The following is a 20903-nucleotide window of genomic DNA, read 5'->3' as shown; positions in this document are numbered from 1 at the left end:
TTGAGTCTATATAATGCTGCTTAATTGAAATAACATCACGGACAATTACTCTGGTACTTCCCACTTTGTTCCTACATAAGCTCTATATGATTGTAATAACTCTTTCAGGTCATTATGATATTCCTCCAGAAGTTAATTTAGTAATTTATCATCATTTCTGATTACTTCCTCATTGTCCAATCTGATTTGAGGAGGGTCAAATTCAGAATCATCTAGATTTGTTCCTTAACTCTGAGTAGTAACAACCAGCACATCATTCTTCTGCTTTCCTTTCCTACCAAAATACAATTTCAGAGTTTTCCTTCTATCGGGCATTATCTAATAATTCACCTCACTTAATTGATAAGGCTGACTAAAGCTTGCTTTTAATGGCTCACCTACCATGATAATTGTGCTCATACTTTCTTCTCACTAACAAAACTTTAATTTTTGATTTCTTTTCTCATCACATGCTGTGCCTCTTTTAAATGTTGTCTAACTAACTCACCAGGCCTTGTTAATCTCTCCCTAAAGTTTGACACATATTCCAATAATGTAGTCTCAGAATGCTGACTCACCAATTCCTTCTTGATCAATTTAAGTGGTCCTCTTCCCTCACGACCAAAAATTAATTAGAATGGTCTGAATTTAATTGATTAATTAGATACTTCCTTAATTGCAGAAAGGACAAATGGAATTCCTTTATCCCGATCCTCTGGATAATCTTGACTATAGGTTGTTAACATGGTCTTTAAAGTTTGATGCCAGCATTCTAGCACTCTTTGCAATTCTGGATGCGATGCAGTTGATTCAAATTGCTTTACTCCTAAGTTTTCCATAACTTCTCTGAATAAGTTCACTGTAAAATTGGATCTCTGATCTGACTGTTACAGTTGTGTAAGTCACTGGTGAGATAACATTTGGAGCACTGTGTACAGATTAGGTCACCCTGTTATAGGAAAGACATTGATAAATTGGAAAAAGTGCAGAGAAGATTACGAGAATGTTGCCAAGGACTTATAGGGAGCAGTTGGCCAGACCAGAGTTTTGTTCCTTGGAACATAGGAGAATGAGGGGTGACCTTATTGCGGTGCATAAAATCATGAGGGGCGTAGATAGAATGAACGCACATAGACTTTGTCCCAGGGTAGGAAAATTGAAAACTAGAGGTCATAGGTTTAAGGTGAGGGGGAAAGATTCAAAAGGATCCCGAGGGGCAACTTCTTCATGCAGTGGATGGTGTATATATGGAATGAGGTGCCAGAGAAACTGGTTGAGGCAGGTTCAATAGGAACAATTAAAAAGCATTTGGATAAGTATATGGATGAGAGAGGATTCGAGGGATATGGGCCAAATGCGGGCAATTGGGACTATCTCAGAGGCCACCATGATTGGCATGGACCGGTTGGGTCAGGGGGCCTGTTTCCGTGCTGTCTTGTTCTATGGCTGGATTTCTGTGTCTGGTTAAAAAAATTCAAGTGACTCCTCTGTTGTCCTCTTAGCTGTAATATTATGTAATTAAATGGCTTCTGGAAACCTAGCAGACATATCTGTTATGGTCAAAAAGCTAGAAACAGTAATAAATCAATCTTATTGAAACATAGAAAATTGGAACAGGATAGATCATTCGGCCATCCGAGGCTGTTCCACCATTCAGTATAATCGTGGCTGATCCTCGATCTCAACACTGTATTCCTGTTCCCTCCCCAAACCCCTTGACACCTTTATAGTCAGAAATCTAACCATCTCCTCCTTAAATACATTGTGAATTAGCCTCCAAAGCTTTCTGTGGTAGAGAATTTCACAGGTTCAACACCCTCTGAATGAAGAGATTTCTCCTCATCTCAGTCCAAAATAGCTAACCCCGTATCCTGAGACTGTGATCCCTTGTTCTAGACTCCCCCATCGGCTATTGGAAACAACATTCCTGCATCCAGTCTGTCCGGCCTTGTCAGAAATTTATAGGTTTCAATTAGATGCCCTCTCATTCTTCTAAATCCCAGTGAATGCAAACCCTGCAACCCAATCTCTCCTCTTACAACAATCCTGTCATTCCAGGAGGCTGTGCTCCTTCTTTAGAAAGTATCTCCTTTCTTAGATAACAAGACCAAAACTGCACACAATACTCCAGCTGTGTTCTCACCAAGGCCCCGTACAGTTACAGTAAGAGATCTTTGCTCCTGTGCTCAAGTCCTCTTGCAGTGAAGACTGACATACAATTTGCCAAACTGCTTGCTAAGGTTACGTTTGCCACTCTCCAATCTGCCAAGACTGTTACAGAATCTACAGAATTTTGGAAGATGACAACCAATGCATCCACTATTTTCATGGCCACTCTGGGATGTAAATTAGTACCCTGCGATAAATTATCAGGCCCTGGAGAATTACTGGCTTTCTGTCCCATTAATTTCTCCAGATAGAGCTCTAATTTCCTTCTATTCCTTGATTCTCTAGCATTTCTGGGAAGTTATTCTGGGAAGTCTTCCTCCATGAAGACAGTACTAAAGTAGTTGTTTAATTGCTCTGCAATTTCCTTGTTCTCTTATTATAAATTTTCCTGTTTTGGACAGTAAAGGACCTATATTTGTCTTCACTGATGTTTGTCTTTTTGTGTACTAATTTAGTGTTACTTGGAAGTTTACTCTCACTCTATTTTTCTCCTCTTAATCTTTTTGTCCTCCTTTGCTGCGTACTGAACTTCTCCCAGTCATCAGGCTTGCTACTTTTCAGGCAACTTTATATGACTCCTCTTTGGATCTAATACTATCCTTAATTTCTTTTGTAAGCCATGGTTGGGCCGCTGGAGCTGAAAGCTCATAAATCTACAAAACTACATATGCCTTCACTTATCTTTTTTATACTTGTAGAAGCAGCCAAGTCCACGTTTATTTTACTTGTAAATTTACAGTACAGTGCATACTGTTCTCAAAGTATTTCACAGTAACTTCATTGCAGTGTTAATGTAAGCCTACTTGTGATTAATAAATAAACTTTGTTTTAAAACTTTAGTATTATGAGCATTGCTGGTACAAAGCTGTTCATGGCATCTTGCCTTGAAATGTTGTTTTAGAAAGTACAAACTTCCATTATCTACTGTTGCTGAGGTTAACTTTATTGCCCTTAGGCCATCAAACATATTTTGCTAAAGGCATTGTGTCTTGGTTTATATCCTGTCACATTGATTAAGGTTTCATTTTTCTACAACCTTTGTTCATTTTTGCACTTTTGAACTATACAGTATAAGAGCAAGGAGGTTTATCCTGGAGCTGTGGCGAACTTTGGTTAGACCACAGCTGGAGTACTGTTCAGCTTTGGTCACTTGACTACAGGAAGGAATGTGATTTCACTAGAGGGGGTACAGAGGAGATTCACCAGGATGTTGCCTGGGATGGGACATTTGAATTACAAGGAGGGACAGGATAGACTTGGATTGTTTTCTCTAGAGCAGAGAAGGCTGAAGGGGGACATGAATAAGGGGTATAAGATTACATTTTGGGAGGTCTAATATAGATAGGAAATGTACAGTAAATGGCAAAACCCTTAAGAGTATTGATAGGCAGAGGGATCTGGGACTACTGGTACACAGGTCACTGAAAGTGGCAACACAGGTGGAGAAGGTAGTCAAGAAGGCACACGGCATGCTTGCCTTCATTGGCCAGGGTACTGAGTTTAAAAATTGGCAAGTCATGTTGCAGGTTTATGGAACCTTAGTTAGCCTGCACTTGGAATATAGTGTTCAATTCTGGTCGCCACACTACCAGAAGATGTGAAGGCTTTGGAGAGGGTACAGAAAAGATTTATCAGGATGCTGCCTGGTATGGAGGGCATTCGCTATGAGGAGAGTTTGGAGAAACTTGGTTTATTCTCACTGGAACGACAGAGGTTGACAGGCGACCTGATAGAAGTCTACAAGATTATGAGGGGCATGAACAGAGTGGATAGTCAGAAGCTTTTTCCCAGGGTGGAAGAGTCAGTTACTAGGGAGCATAGGTTTAAGGTGCGAAGGGCAAGGTTTAAAGGAGATGCACGAGGCAATTCTTTTTACACAAAGGGTAGTGGGTGCCTGGAACTCGCTGCGGAGGGAAGTCGTGGAAGCAGATACGATAGTGACTTTTAAGGGGTATCTTGACAAATGCATGAATAGGATCGGACTAGTATGGTCCCCAGAAGGGTAGGGAGTTTTAGTTCAGTCAGGCAGCATGGTTGGTGCCGGCTTGGAGGCCTGTTCCTGTACTATAATTTGTTCTTTGTTCTATTGAAGGTTGAATAGGAAGCAGTTGTTCCCCTTGGTTGAGAGGTTCATCACGAGGGGACATAGTTTTTGGGTGAGTGGCAGGAAATTCAGTCATTCTTTGGGAAAACAAAAATCACTCAAGAATGTGGTGAGAATCAGGAATGCACTGCCTGGGAAGGTAGTGGAGGCAAGAAACCTTACAACCTTTAAAAAGTATTTGGATGAGCATTTGAAATATAACATTCAAGAATCTGAGACAAGTGCTGGAAATGGAATTCGTGCAACTTTGGTGGTAGTTATTGTTTGTGCAGCCACGATGGGTCAAAGGGCCTTTTCTTATTATACAACTGTATAGCTTTTATCCTGGGGTGTTCCTAGATCAAAAGCTAAGACCAGGCAATATACGGTTAAACCAATTCTGACTTCCTCGTGTGGTAGAGCTATAAATTAGAGGAACGTAAAAAAAAAAATTATATTTTGAAACACAACAGAGAAGGTGAAGTTGGACTTATGGAGAGTTCATTCCAATGGGAACTCCCAACATGGAGAAGTTTTGAAAAAAAGTGTTTGATTCGCCAGGGGTAGCAGAATAGAGGGTGCAGCCTATAGTGAAGTATAAATTATCTGAAGATAATGTTGAGGAGGTGAGCTTTTCTACTATTTCTCTGACATCCCGCTACCAAATGCCTTTGGACTTGTGGAGATTAAAAGCAGGTTATTGAAAGGAATAACAGACCAAGAGGAATTTTGAGGAAATCACTAAGCTGTTGTTTCTACCTTGATACCTGTAACAAGCAGGATGTATAGGATAGGGTTAGCTGAGAGATTTTAATCATTCTGATTTGATTTTGATTTATTATTGTCACATGTATTATTCCTGGGAAATTTCATGTTTCAAATACTCGTCTAATTCCCTTAGCAGTGAAAAGTATTATTTCTTGCACGCTGTTAGAACATAGAAAAACGACAGCACAAACAGGCCCTTCGGCCCACAAGTTGTGCCAAACATCTCTGCCTACCAGGCTTACCTATAACCCTCAATCCTACTAAGTCCCATGTACTCATCCAGAAGTCTCTTAAAAGACCCTACTGAATCCGCCTCCATTGCCACCGCCGGCAGCCGATTCCATGCACCCACCACCCTCTGAGTGAAAAACTTACCCCTTTTCAACTATCCAAACGAAGCATACCATTCATGAAGAAAGAAATGAGAGAGTGCAGAATGTAGTGTAACAGTCATAGCTGGGTGTGGAGAAAAATCAATTTAGTGTGAGGTTGGTCCATTCAAAACTCTGATGGTAGCAGGGAAGAAGCTGTTCCTGAATCGGTTGGTAGGTGACCTCAGACTTTCGTATCTTTTTCCCGACGGAAGAAGGTGGAAGAGAGAATGTCCGGGGTGCGTGGGATCCTTAATTATGCTGCTGCTTTGCTGAGGCAGCGGGAAATGTGGACAGAGTCAGTGGATGGGAGGCTGGCTTGAGTGTTAAACTGGGCTTCATTCATAATGCTTTGTAATTTCTTGTGGTCTTGGGCAGAGCAGGAGCCATCCTAAGCTGTGATACAACCAGAATGTTTTCTGTGCACCTGTAAAAGTTGATGAGAGTCGTAGCTGACATAACAAATTTCCTGAGTCGTCTGAGAAAGTGGAGACGTTGGTGGGCTTTTTTAACTATAGTGTTGGCATGAGGTGGGGGGGCGGAAACCAGGACAAGTTGTTGATGATCTGGACACCTAAAAACTTGACGTTTTCGCTAACTTCTACTTTGTCGCCGTTGATGTAGACATTGATGTTGATCTAGCCATTGGTCAGTGGGATATTTCTCTGATTCTGTACCAGAATTCCTGGGAAATTTCATGTTTCAAATACTCGTCTAATTCCCTGAGCTGTGCCAGAGGGCCAGTGATCGTTAGAATCTGTCAGAAGAGTTGTGGAAATCCCAGGATAGTGCTCTTGGCACTCCGACAGAGAGGTGAGCAGGAACCGCCTTTGAATGTGGGGGGGCGGGGTCAGTCTAACGGCTGTCCGTTCGAAAGGCCGTGGGATCAGTGGGTTCGAGCGGAGCGGGGCGGGATTTGTCTCCAGGGGGCGTGGCCTGTCTCCAGGGGGCGAGGCCTGTCTCCAAAGGCAGTCTGGCGTGACGCTCGCGGGCTCAGTCGGTTTGAGTGGGAGGGGCGGGACTAGTATGCAGGGCGCGCGGTCTGTATCCAGGGGGCGGGACCCGTCTCCAACGGGCGGGCTCAGTAAAGGCTTTCCGGTGTAACGGCGGCGATCTCAGTGGGTTCGGGGGCGGAGCTTGTACCCCGGGGTCGGAACTTGTATCCAAGGGGCGAGGCTCACTCGAACGGTGCAGCGGTCGCGGGCTCAGTGGGTTTGAATCCAGGGGGCGGGGCTAGTATCCAAGGGCGCTGTGTATTCAGCGGGCGGGGCTCACTCTGACGGCGGTCCGGTGTATAGGTCGCGGTCTAAGTGTGTTTGAGTTCAGGGGGGCGGGGCTGGTATCCGGGGGCGCGGTCTGTATCAAGGGGGCGGGGCTCACTCTGACGGCGGTCCGGTGTATCGGGCTCAGTGGGTGTGAATCGGGGGTCGGGGCGTGTAACTGGAGGGGGGGGTATCTAGGGGCTGCGGTGTGTATCTAGGGGGCGGGGCTTGTACCCAGGGGTCGCGGTGTGTATCCGGGGGCGGGGCTCACTCTAACGGCGGTCCGGTGCAACGGCTGCGGGCTCAGTAGTTTCAGTCGGGGAGTGGCGCCGGCACGCAAGGGGGGCGGGGCTTGCATGCAGGGGGCGCAGTATGTACACAGCGGGCGGGGCTTGTATCCGGGGGCGGGGCTTGTAGCCAGAGGGTGCGGTGTGTATCCAGGGGTCGGGGGCTGTATCCAGGGGGCGGGTGTGTATCCAGGGGCGGAGCTGTAACGGCTGTCCGGTGTAACGGCCGCGGCCTCAGTGGGTTTGAGCTCGGGGGCGGGGCCTGTATGCATGGGGCTGGGGACTGTATCCAGGGGGCGCGGCGTGTATCCAGGGGGCGCGGCCTATATCCAAGCGGGCCTGTGTGCATGGGACTGGGTCTGTCTCCAGGGGGCGGGGCATGTCTCCAGGGGGCGCGGCCTGTCTCCAGGGGGCGGGGTGTGTATCCAGGGGCGGAGCTCTAACGGCTGTCCGGTGTAACGGCCGCGGCCTCAGTGGCTTGCAGTCCCGGGACGCAGCAGGATGTTTTCCTGCTCCCGGACCGCGTCGCCCGTGCCGGCGCAGTCGACCAACCAGTGCCAGGAACGGCAGACTGAGGTGGCGAACTGCGATGCCTCCGAGAAGGATCTTCAGGAGGGGATGCTGGAGGGTAAGGAGCAGATTAAAGAGCTGAATGAGCGCTTCGCCAAGTACATCAACAACACGGTGCTGAACCTGCAGCGCAAGAACAAGGAGCTGCTGGCCGAGCTCAAGAAGCTGGAGAAAGACGAGTTCATCGCGGTGGAGAAAGCCTACCAGAAGGATTACCAGGATTTCCAGGCGCGGGTGGATGAGATGCAGAATGAGCTGGTGCTGCTGAAGCTGGAGAAGGACAAGCTGAAGCTGCGGCTGGAGAGGGAGTGCCAGCTCAAGCGGGAGTTTGAGCGCGATTTCCAGGACCTGAAGAAGCGCTACGAGGACGCGATGGCGGGTCTGGAGAAGCTGCAGTGCCAGTTCAAGCTGCTGGAGGCCCAGCTGGCCCAGCTCAAGCTGGTGCGGGACCAGGAGCGCATCTACTGGCAGCAGAAGGTGGACAACCTGCAGAACCTGGACCAGGCGGAGAACAACACCCTGGACCTGGAGCAGGCCCTCCGCAACATGCGGCAGGAGTATGACCAGATGGCCCGCCGCAACAAGGAGGAGCTGCAGCGCTACCGCCACAAGTTCGAGGAGAACAGTGTCCCCCTGCAGAAGATCAAGAAGGAGACGGAGGGTTACCGCAGCGCAGTGACTGACCTGAGGCTGAGGGACGAGATGCACAAGAACCACCTCCAGGAGAAGGAGCGGGAGATCTCCCGCATCAAGGAGTACAACAAAACTCTGGAGAAGAAGATTGAGGCGCAGACTGCCGACTTTCAGACTCTGCTGGGGGTGAAGACCGGCCTGGAACAGGAGCTGTCCGGCTACAAGAGCCTCCTCAACCAAGTGGAGAAGAAATCCAGGGACTATAACGCCCCACTTTGCATTACCGCTCCCCCTCCCAAACCCGCCGAGGAGATGAACAAGATGTGGTGTTAGTGCACTTTAAGGACAGTTACAACATATGAAGCATGCTTTTATACACTGAATTTATTTTGAACTTTTGTAGGCAAATACTTGAACACCCTTCAGTTAGACGACAGCAAGATGAATGTTTTGTCCCTCACTGCCAAATCTGTTCTCAGGCACAGCAATGCCAAAATGTGATAATTATTTTTCGAAAACTCACCAGAAGCTTTTGCTTTTAGTTATTTCTCCTCAGTAAAGGTGTAGTGAGATGACCCCATTTCGTGTACAAAAGATTCTTAGAATGTCTGCGTGGAACAGACTTTGTTTTCGTTCAAAACAGTCACAATTCAAACGGGAGAGATGAATCTATTGGTCACATAGCTCTATATAGTCAGATTCTTAGCCCACAACTTTCAAATAGCTTTCCTGGTTGTCATGTCATCAGGTTAATTGGGATAATTTATTCAGGTTTTTTTTCTGAGAGTATTTGGCATGCACACTTTTTTGACAATCAGAGAGAGGTCTATAATGTAATGATTGGAAGTACATAATGATACCATTTTAGGTTATCAGGTATCTTTTTCATTCAAGGCAGTGTGGAAAAAGTAACATTTGATCATTAAATCTGTGTAACAGATGTTACCTTTAGTCCTATTTTCCTCATTAAACCACATCATAAACGATATTGAGTGATATCTTTGTGCTAAGTTCCAAAATATGTCACTATGTAAAAAAAAGTTTGACATCAGTTTAAATCCACACGATGATCAAAATATGTATTGGGGCATTTTAAGAAAATCTTCCTTTTCCAGATTCCACATTAGAACTTGCCCCTGAAGCAGAGTATGGCTTCTGTTTCAAAGAGAAGATTCTTGAGTCAGTAATCAGGGTGACATTGCCTTGCAGATTTAATCTTCAGAGTGCTTCTGCTAGGGGGGTTCAACCAAGGCTAAGGAATCCAACCTATTCTTCATGGTAGGAGTAGGAGGAACACCCAACCATACAAGTGTCCCACTGGATGTCAACCCAGGCTTCTTAGCTGGTGTTCATCAGGGCTATCTGGAGTGTGGTCCAAACTCAATCCAAACATTCTGACTCAGACTGGAATATGACCACTCAATCACTCTGCCGTTTGTCTTAGTAAAACCTTGGAAGTGTCTCTGCTACCTACTTCATTGTACCAGTCCTGCAAGGCTGTATTTTTGTACAGATACAGTATTTGTGTGAACGGTGTAACTCCTGTTTATCCTTACAGCAAGCTCTAAGGCTGTAGAAAATCATGTAGGTGAAAAGCACAGAGATTTATAAAATGTCATCAAATAAATTAAAGGCCTTAAGGTTTAGTCTTTTTTTTTCTTAAAATCTTAAAAGGTTTCAGCCCGATATTTCTAAAGGTCACCACCAATTTAAACGCGGGAAACATGTGCTTGGGCTTTCTTTGGACTTCCTTTATCCAGCAGTGTTCATTTCACTCCGACAGATACAACAAGAATCACTAAAAAAAAATGAACTAAAGTTGTTAAACTGGTGTTTGAAATAGAAGGTGAAGTTTGTGTGGTGGTAGGAAGTGAGGTGTAATCAAGCCTTTTGAGTTTTAGATGCTGTTTTCCTTTCATTCACATTTCATACTTTGCAAGCAACTTTTTATCTTTTTTTGTGTGTTAAGTTGCAGTGTTGCCAGTTTTGCTCTGGTTCTGATGATAGACAGGTATGAGTAGTGATTAAGAAGAGAATTTTCGGAGAGCTCTTTGACACCTACTAACAGAAGCTGCAAATAGCTTATTAATAGACTCATTTAATTTCATCCATGTAAATTTTCCACAGCAACGACACAATAAAACAAACCAATGGAAAAAGGGTAAACTGAGGAAAGGTGAAAGTTTTAAACCACTTGGTAAAGAGGTGTCATCAAGTTCTGAAAGTGATAAGTGGTAGAAATAAATTGAAAGAGCGTTAGATTTATTTCAAATATTGAAAAAAAATCATTTCTGTATTTTATAGCTGAATACGCCTGAGCAATTATGGGTCCCATATCTAAGGAAGAATGGTGCTAGCCTTGGAGAGGGTCCAGAGGAGGTTAAAGAGCAAAGAAAATTACAGCACAGAAACAGGCCCTTTGGCCATCCAAGCCTGCACCAATCATGTTGTCTGACTTAACTAAAACCACTTATCCGTTGGGAGACCATATCCCTCTATTGCCATCCTATTCATGTATTTGTCTAGGTGCCCCTTAAAAGTTCAGGAGAATGATTGTGGGAATGAAAAGCTTAATGTATGAGGAGCATTTGAGGAATTTAGAAAGATGAGGGGGGATATCATTGAAATTCACAGAATTCTGAAAGGCCTGGATAGAGTGAATATGGGGAAGATGTATCCATTGGTAGGAGAGACTCAGATCCGAGGGGCACAGCCTCGGAGTAAAGGGAAGACACTTTAGAACTGAGATGAGGAGGAATTTCTTCAGCCTGAAGGTGGTGAACCTGTGGAATTCATTGCCACAGAAGGCTGTGGAGACCAGGTTATTGAGTGCGTTTAAGACAAAGATAGGTTCTCGATTGGTGAAGGAATCAGAGGTTATGGGGAGAAGGTGAGAGCATGGGGTTGAGAAACATATCAGCCATGATTGAATGGCGGAGCAGATTCGATGGGCCAAATGGCCTAATTCTGCTCCTATATCTTACGGTCTTATTCCTGAACTTTGCAAATATTGAGCTGCATTACTTGACAAATTATTTCAAATGTTTATCTTCCAAATTCACTAAATTAGATAGAAGGCTGGATTAGTTAGAATTTAGAGTAGAGATTGAATGGTCTCAATGCTTAGGTGTTGTTGCTGTAACAAAAAAGTTTATGTATTTATATAACACTTTCTAAGACCCTCAGACTTCCCAAAGTGTTTTACAGCCAATGAAGTACTTTTGTAATGTGATCATTAATAGCCTATTTGGTCCTCAAGTGTAATGTTTAGGAAATAAGATAATCCAACACCACAATCTAAACACCCCAAAGCAATGATGAGCTTAGCTTTAGTAACATTAGCTAAGTAATATGTATTGACCCAAATACCAGACAGAAATGTCCTCTTCAGAGGCTGCCAAGGCCTCATCTGAAAGAATGTGCACGCATGTATTTATTTTCGGTCCAAACAGATGTATAGCTCACCACCTAATATTTAAACTTCCAGCATGCAGAACGCAAGCCAATCATTTACTGATGAACAATGGAATGTAGACTTATTACTGTACAGCTGCTCAAATGACATATCATTGATGCACCTTTGTTTAGTGTAATTGATACAGTTATACAGGAATTACAAAGATATGAAACTTGGCATGGACTAATACAGTCTTCCAATGCTTTGGTATAATATTTATAAGAATATTCTATTGAGTTGTTTCTATAATCACTGTGCCTGAAAAACATCAGCAACAGCAGACTGAAATGCTGCCATCTTTCCACTTTGTCACACTGAAATTTGAGTAGTCATGTACTTACATATTATTTCTCAGGTTCTCTTCCATATTTCTGGCCTTACTAAAAGTTTTCTAATGATGTTAAGACTGTAAGAAAGGAACAGGAATAGTCTATTTGGTCCTCAAGCCTGCTCAACATCTCAATAGGATCGTGTTTGATCTGACAATTCTCGTGTCCCCATTCCAGTCCTTTCCCTGTAAGTCTTGATTTCCTCACTGATCAAGAATCTATCTCAGCCTTCAATGTACACAAGGACCCTGCCCCCCCACAATTGTCTGAATCCACTGAACAGTTTTTTTCACTGTCTCTGGATTTGGCATTTGCTGACTTGTTGCTGAGATTAAGGATGTCCAATCTTTTGGATTTAAGACAGCATAAGTAAGACCATTTGGCCCATTGAGTCTGCTCCACCATTCGATAAGATCATGACCAGTCTGATACAATTCTCAACTCCATTTTCTCGCATTTTACCCATAACTGTTGATTTCTTACTGATTAATAATCTGCCTATCTCAGCGTGGAACATATTTAATGACTCAGTCTCTGTGTAAAGAATTCCACAGATTCACTACCCTCCAAGAGAAGAAATTCTGAGTCTGAAATGCTCCCACAAGGAGAAACAACTTATCTACTCTCGCAAGCCCCCTGACAATCCTATTAGTCTCAATAAGATTGTCTTTAATTCTTCTAAACTCAGTCCCAACCCTACTCAACTTCATAAGAAAATCCCTCAGTTCCCAGGATCAACCTTGTGAACCTTCTCTGGTCTGCATCCAATGTCAGTATACCCTTTCTTTGATAAGTGGACCAGACCTGTTCACAGTATTCTAGGTATGGTCTAACTAGTGCCTTGTATAGATTTAACAAGACCTTATTTTTATAGTTCATGTCCTTTGAAATAAAGGCCAGTGTTTCATTTGCCTTTCCAATTACCTGCTGAACTTGTATGGTTTTGTGATTTATTAGCAAAACTGATAAACACAAACAAGACTAAGGTATTGTCAAAAATTGAGACACCCGTCCTGATTAGAACTGAAACCTTAACAACTTGTATTTTGCCATTAAAAAATATTCCAGGGTACTTCACAGGAAGTTGTGAGTCGCACAACATTAGGTTAAAATTCAGCAAGTTCATTTGGAATCACAAGCTTTCGGAGTGCTGCATCTTCCTCAGGTGAACATAAGAACATAAGAAATAGGAGCAGGAGTAGGCCATCTAGCCCTTCGAGCCTGCCCCGCCATTCAATAAGATCTTGGCTGATCTGTTGCTGCTCAGTTCCACTTTCCCGCCCTCTCCCCATAACCCTTAATCCCCTCTCTTATCAAAAACCCATCAACCCGCGTCTTAAAAATATTTAGCGAGGCAGCCTCCACCACTTCAACAGGCAGAGAATTCCAGAGATTCACCAGATAGCAAAGGCATGAAGATTATGTGGGTTAAAGAAGGTTGGTTTTCCCAGTGTTTAGCTGGAGAAAACTGCAGCTCATCCCAGACTCACTGCCTTGCTCCGAGGCAGCAGAGGGATAGAAAGGTGACGGAGATGTCAAAACTGGCTGCTTGTTTGTGGATGATATTGGCAAAGGGCAGCATGTAAATGACAAAAGATGAGGCACCACATTGGTAACTTTACATACTTGAAGAGCTTAAGTTCTGGAGTGGTATTTGACCTGACAACTTTCTGACTCTTGGGAAGAGACAGTAAAAAGTCTGACAACACCAGGTTTAAGTCCAACCAATTTATTTGATAGTACACTCACTAGCTTTCGGGGTTAGTCCCTTCATCAGGTGACAAAGGGACTAACCCCGAAAGCTAGTGAGTTTTCTATCAAATAAATCAGTTGGACTTAAACCTGGTGTTGTCAGACTTTTTACTGTGTTTACCCCAGTCCAATGCCGGCATATGGGAAGAGCCCAGCTGACCTAGCTATTGGAATAGAAATCCCAGCTGAATTTGCCATCTATACCTCCATCATGTAGATATTCGTGATAAAGATCTTTCATTTCCTCCAGACATTCCGAAATGCATCATTGAATGTAGGCAAACGCTGGTAAAGGAATCCAGATCAATGTTAAAGTTAGAAAAAGACCATTGAGCAGTGAAATCAGCTGGCAGTTTTTGGCACACGGGATTATGGAAAGCTGGACCTGGTGGTTGAAGATGCTGGGTTATTTTAAGACAATGATCGATAATTATTTGCAAATAAAGCAAATTCAGGTAAGTGGAGTTAAAGTACGGCTCAGCTACGATCTAGTTGAATGGCAGAGGTAGTTTGTGGGGTCCTCTGTCCTGAGCCGATGTTCCACCTGAGCAGGCCTTCGCTTTCCAAATATATTTTTGCACAGAAACTTCAGCCCAGACTGTATTTTCAAATCCCTGGAGTAAGACTTGAATCCATGATCCACCGACTGAAGAGGGGAAAGCTACCAGGAAGACACTCAGTTGGATGTGAAGGTCTAGTTTGGCATAGATCATCAATACAACCTGGCATCTCATGCCCTGTGTGACTTGGTGCTTAAAGACTACCAGGCTTACCCCGCGATGCCAGTCTATCCATCTTTCTGAGAAAGATACATTTTTGGGACTTTTGTTTAAACAACTGATGGGGCTACCTCAGTCAGTGATGAAATGAACTTTAATTTTCATTTTTGTTGATTAACAGTGGCACCAACCTTGCTGCTATTTATAACCACAAACTCGGGTGGGCATTTTCTGATTTTTGTGTGTTTTTTCTCTTGTAGGATGAAGTGGGTGCCCCTGGTATAGTAGTTGCTGTTGCTGTGGATGGAAAGGAAGTTTGGTCAGAAGGTTTGTATTGCCAGCTGATTGTCACATGTCGATCACACTCAAATGTTTCCAATAAAGAGGCAAGAATCCTTGTGAATTATAAATCTGCTGTGACACAATCTGGTTAAAAATCCATTTTTTAAAGAACAAAATCTGGATTTGCATAATAGTTTTCACAACTATACAATTTAATTACTATTTACTGTGCCTTTAATTACGCCTTACTGTGCACAGTTCTGGTTGCCTCACTACAGGAAGGATGTGGAAGCTATTGAGAGGGTGCCGAGGAGATTTACAAGGATGTTGCCTGGATTGGGAGGCATGCCTTATGAGGATAGGTTGAGGGAGCTAGGTCTCTTCTCCCTGGAGAGACGAAGGATGAGGGGTGACCTGATAGAGGTTTATAAGATGTTGAGAGGTTATAGATTGGGTGGACTCAGAGGCTATTTCCCAGGGCTGAAATGGTCGCTACGAGAGGACACAGGTTTAAGGTGCTGGGGAGCAGGTACGGAGGAGATGTCAGGGGTAAGTTTTTCACTCAGAGGGTGGTGAGTGAGTGGAACCGGCTGCCGTCGGTGGTGGTGGAGGCGAACTCGCTGGGGTCTTTTAAGAGACTTCTGGATGAGTACATGGGATTTAATGGGATTGAGGGTTATAGATAGGCCTGGTAGGTAGGGATATGATCGGTGCAACTTGTGGGCCGAAGGGCCTGTTTGTGCTGTAGTGTTCTATGTTCTGTTTTAATATGGGGAGATGCAGCAGCTGTGATCCTACCCCTAAACAGCAAGGAGATAAAATAGCAGATATTTAATTTTGTTTGCATTGGTCAAGGGATTAACATGGCTCAGGATACTCGGGAGAATCCCCCTGCTCTTTGAATTGTGTAATGGGATACTTTATCTCAACCTGAGATTCGACAGTTCTGTTAGGAAGTTAGTTCCAGGATTTTGACTCTGTAGCGAGGAAGGGACAGTGATACAGGTGTTTAACTTAGAGGACATCTTGCAAGTGGTAGTGTTCCCATGTAGCTCCTCCCTTTGCTTTTCACTTTATGTTGAAATAATTTATTTCTGTATCAGTCAACTGTAATTACTCAGAAAGCCCGTCTGTAAAAGAACATAGTTTATTTGTGGAATGCAAAATAAAACCATTACTGTGGTGTACACACATTGGTCCCTGCCTGGGACAAGTAGTTCTGGAGGCTCAGTCCTGGGCTTCCCTTATAAAAGGCTTAGGTAATGAGTTCCAGCGAGGCAAGCCATTGCCTGTTAGCCAGGGAACTCATACTCAACTAGCGCCAGAGTGAGATAGTCAGTGACTTCCCCATGAATCTCATATGGGTTATCACACCCCCTTCCCCTCCAAGTCAGAGCGTTCCCCCCTCACCTCATTGACGATGGGGCCTTCTTGGTCTCTCCACCCATGGCCTCTTCTCCAGTGGTTGTACGGTCTGGTTGGGGGTGTATAGCAGGTTAGTGAACACCTCTTTCATACAAAGTGCTGCAGAGCCACTGAAGGAGACTCGATGGTGACCTCTGGCTGGATTTCCGCTGCCTCTGTCTCCATCTCTGAGTCACATTTGGAATACTGCGTCCCGTCCTGGTCACCACACTACCAGAAGGATGTGGAGGCTTTGGAGAAAGTGCAGAAAAGGTTTATCAGGATGTTGCCCGGTATGAGGTGAGATTAAGTAAACTAGGGTTATTCTCTCTGGAAAGAGAGGTTGAGGGGCAACCTAACAGAAGTTTATAAAATTATGAAGGGCATAGATAGGGTGAACAGTTAGAAGCTTTTTCCCAGGTCAGAAATGACAAACAGGGGGTCACAAGTTCAAGGTAAGCGGGGACAAGGTTCAATAAAGATATGCAGGGGACGTTTTTTACACAGAGGGTGGTGAGGGCCTGGAATGCACTACAAAGCAAGGTGAATGAGGCAGACACACCAGGGTCATTTCAGAATTGTCTAGATAGCCATGTGAACAGACTGGGAATAGAGGGATACAAACGGATGGTCCAGTTAGGAATACATGATCGGTACAAGCTTGGAGGGCCGAAGGGCCTCTTCCTGTGCTGTATTGTTCTTTGTTCTTTCTTTGAGTCAGAGTCATCAGTATCGAATGTCCCATTCAAAGGCCGGTGTGAATGGCCTCCTGCACTGTAGGGATTCTAAATGATTAACGGACACAATATCCTGCAACTGAGTGAAGATTGAGAGCATGAGATGCCCACCACACATTCAGTGCACGTGTCCCATCTGCTGCTGCTGATTCCTGCAACCTAATCTGTCACATTCCTGTGCACTTACTCATGGCTTGATCCCCTTTGCAGTGAGGTGGGACAGTGCACTTGTCCCGTGGTCTGAATGGAGGGCCCCATCCTGGGCCGCAGCACCTCCCGCCTTTCCTGGAGAGGGGAGTCTCCAGGGAGTGTTTGTGGAACCATGTCTGCCCTGGCAGCACTTCCTGGTCCCGGCAGAGCCTTGAGCAGCAACCAGACTAGTTCTCCTGGCCTGCAGGGAGTGAGCGGCTGCCCTGCTGTCTTTCAAATACTGTGCTCAGACCTTCAACTCCATGAATTAACACTGGAGACGGCAACCAGCGATGTGTGGCTTGGTGGGGATGTTCCCATGAATCTACTGCCACTGTTCTCCATAGTAGAGGCTACAGGTTTGGAAGGTGCTATCAAAGGGGACTTAGTGAACTGATGCAGTGCTCCCTGTACTTGGCAGCTGCAAATGAAGGTATAAGGTGGTGATTGGGGTGTCAGTCAAAAGGGCTATTTTCTTCTGGGCTTTTGAAGTCTTGTTAGAACTTGCCTTAACTAGGCAAATGCAGAGAATCACACTCTTTACTTGTGACTTATAGAGAGCAAGCAGGCTTTGGGGGTCAGGATTGGAGTGACACAGCACTGGAGTCCCAGTGACCTGGTCTTGCAGCCTCAGTATTTATATGGCTCGTCCAGTTCAGTTTCTGAGTGGTAACTCCCCAGAATGTTAATGATGGGGAAGTCAACGATGGTAATGCTGTTAAGGGAGATGGTTAGATTCTATCTTATTGGAGATGATTGTTGGCTTGTATGTTCCTTGCCATTTATCAGTCCAAGCCTGAATGTTGTCAGGACCTTTTGACTTGCATTATTCAAAGAACAAAATCAGCCCGGGAAACAGGCCCTTCGGCCCAACGAGCCCGCGCCGCCATTCTAACATTATGAGCCCCCCCCTCCACCCATGACCCTTATCTATGCTTATGGCATTCCACATTGAGGGGAGACTAATTTAGGGACAATTTGTTCCACCAATCAGCCTAACAGCACCTCTTTGGGGTGTGGGAGGAAACCGGAGCTCCCGGAGAAAACCCACGCAAGCACGGGGAGAATGCGCAAACTCCCACAGACACCGGCCCAAATCCATGTGTCTGCACAGCAATCAGTGATAGTCACTGAGCTGTCGTGTTGCCCAGTATCTGGTCCAGTTTAAGCGTACACACTAACGATTCCTGAAGAAACTCTTTCGTTCTGATTTTGCTTCAAGGGCTGGGATATGCGGATGTGGAAAACCGGGTCTTGTGTAATGCCGAGACGGTCATGCGCATCGGCAGCATCAGCAAACCCCTCACCATGGCCGCCATCGCCAAGCTATGGGAAGAAGGAAAACTGGATTTCGATGCCCCCGTGCAGAAATACGTGCCAGAATTCCCGGAAAAAGAACACGAAGGAGTGAAAGTAAGCATGTTTCACAGTACCTTTTGCAAGTTGCTGCGAGCAACCTCCTGTCTGACGGTCAGTTACGTTATACAGTCTGTGTTGATCTTAAAGGAGTTTTAGTTTCATCACTCGAACCAAACTTAAAGCAGGACACGAACAAATCACTGGAGGCTGGAATCTGAAACAAAAACAGAAAATGCTGGGAAATCTCAGCAGGTCTGACAGCGTCTGTGGAGAAAAAATAGAACCAACATTTTGAGTTAGGATTTTGAGTTAGTACAACATGGCTGCAGGGTGATTGGGATCTGAATATTGAAGGTTACCTGACATTTAGGAGGGACGTTATGGGTGGCATGGTGGCTCAGTGATTAGCAATGCTGCCTCCCAGTGCCAGGGACCCAGGTTCAGTTCTGGCTTTGGATGGAGTTTACATGTTCTCCCCATGTCTCCGGGTGGTCCACTTTCCTCCCACACTCCAAAGATGTGCAGATTAGGTTGATTGGCTGTGCTAAATTGCCCCTTAGTGTCCAAAGAGGTAGAAGCTGGGGGGGGAGTAAATATGTGGGGTTGCAGGGATAGTCCCTGGATGGAATGCTCTGTCACAGAGCTGGTACAGATTTGGTGGGCCAAAAGGCCTCCTTCTGCACCGTAGGGATAATATGATTCTATGACAGGAAGCTAGGTGGAGGGTTGGCTTTGTTAATTAATGATTGTATTTGCATAATATAGTCTGACAATCTAAATTCAGAAAACCAAGATGTAGAAGTGGTTTGACTAAAGATGAGAAATGATAAAGGCACTTGTGAATCATAGAACCTTACAGTGCAGAAAGAGGCCCTTCGGCCCATCGAGTCTGCACTGAACACAATCCCACCCAGGACCTACCCCCATATTATTACCCACTAATCCCTCTAACCTACGCATCCCTGGACACTAAGGGGCAACTTCTTAGCACGTCCAACCAACCTAACCCGCACATCTTTGGACTGTGGGAGGAAACCGGAGTACCCGGAGGAAACCCACGCAGACATGAGGAGAATGTGCAAACTCCACACAGACAGTGACCCGAGCCGGGAATTGAACCCAGGATCCTGGAGCTGTGAAGCAGCAGTGCTAACCCACTGTGCTACCGTGCCGCCCTTGTGCGAGTGGGGTGCAGGCCCTCTAACAATAACCACACAATAGAATGGAGCAGATTGGAAGAAATGAAGTGAACTTGTTGGAAATGCAGTAATAATCATGGGAGATTTTAATCTACATATTGATTGGAAAACCAGACATGAACATACGAATTAGGAGCAGGAGTAGGCCAGATTATCCTATAGATAATCTGAATCTAACCTCAACCCCCGCAATCCTGCCTACCCTTAATAACCTTTGTGAAATGCAGATGTGGAAAACTGGGTCTTGTGTAATGCTGAGACAGTCATGCTCATTGGCAGAATCAGCAAACCTCCTCACCACGTGAAGGGTTTAACCCTCCCCCTTGTTAAACAAGAATCTATCGAGCTCTGCCTTAAAAATATTCAAAGATTCTGCTTCACGGTGTTTTGAGGAAGAGAATTCCAGAGACTCTCAACTGTCTGAGAAAAAAATTTCTGCTCATCGGAAGGACACGTTAGTGAGTTTGTGAAAAAGGCCTTTATCAATCATTCGTCAAACGTGATGCTTCTAAAATAACATTCATCTTTTTAGGTGCTTAATGTAGGCCTTTGCTGTTAATAATGAGACCCAATACTAGTCTGGAAAAAGTCACACTTTCCTTTTTTGATATGCAGATAAAGCTGTTCCAATATTGCTTCTAAATTATTCAAATAAGAACATAAGAAATAGGAGCAGGAGTAGGCCATCTAGCCCTTCGAGCCTGCCCCGCCATTCAATAAGATCATGGCTGATCTGAAGTGGATCAGTTCCACTTTCCTGCTTTCTCCCCATAACCCTTAATTCCCTTGTCTATCAGAAACCTATCTACCCGTGACTTAAATATATTTAGCGAGGTAGCCTCCACCACTTCAACGGGCAGAGAATTCCAGAGATTCACCACCCTTTGAGTGAAGAAGTTCCTCCTCAACTCCGATCTAAACTGCCCCCCCCCCTTATCTTGAGGCTGTGCCCTCTAGTCCTGCTATCTTTTCTAAGCGGGAAGAATCTCTCTACCTCTACCCTATCCATCCCTTTCATTATCTTATACGTCTCTATAAGACTCCCCCCATATCTTTCTAAACTCCAACGAGTACAGACCCAGTCTATTTAGTCTCTCTTCATAGTCCAACCCCCTCATCTCTGGTATCAGCCTAGTGATATCTGCACTCCCTCCAAGGCCAAAATATCCTTGCGCAAGTGCACTGACTAAAACTGCACACAGTACTCCAGCTGCGGCCTCACCAGTGCCCTGTACAGTTGCAGCAAGACCTCCCTACTTTTATATTCTATCCCCCTCGCTATAAAGGCCAGCATTCCATTCGCCTTCTTGATCACCTGCTATACCTGCAGACTGGGTTTTAGCGACTCGTGCAC

The 20903-nt window shown here is 44.9% G+C and overlaps 2 protein-coding genes across 3 annotated transcripts in view; both read left to right on the top strand.

Annotated features, from left to right (window-relative positions):
• Window positions 1–20903, top strand: part of lactb (lactamase, beta) — a 67199-nt gene that overhangs the window by 9424 nt on the left and 36872 nt on the right. The window contains exons 2-3 of one of the 2 annotated variants that reach the window (XM_080216207.1): window positions 14640–14706; window positions 18214–18461. In XM_080216207.1, coding sequence (XP_080072333.1) covers window positions 14640–14706; window positions 18214–18461 — 315 coding nt within the window. The remainder of the gene's footprint in view (window positions 1–14639; window positions 14707–18213; window positions 18462–20903) is intronic. The other variant, XM_080216208.1, reaches the window with a different exon arrangement.
• LOC145360786 (glial fibrillary acidic protein-like) lies at window positions 7366–9768 on the top strand. Its single transcript, XM_080216222.1, has one exon. The coding sequence runs from the start codon at window positions 7421–7423 to the stop codon at window positions 8453–8455; it is 1035 nt and encodes a 344-aa protein (XP_080072348.1). The 5' UTR covers window positions 7366–7420; the 3' UTR covers window positions 8456–9768.

The sequence above is a fragment of the Carcharhinus amblyrhynchos genome, chromosome 32 (assembly GCF_965287045.1).
Source record: "Carcharhinus amblyrhynchos chromosome 32, sCarAmb.v2.hapA, whole genome shotgun sequence".
Taxonomy (NCBI): Eukaryota; Metazoa; Chordata; class Chondrichthyes; order Carcharhiniformes; family Carcharhinidae; genus Carcharhinus; species Carcharhinus amblyrhynchos.
Note: the sequence above shows the minus strand (reverse complement) of the source record. Positions and strands in the feature narration are given on the sequence as shown.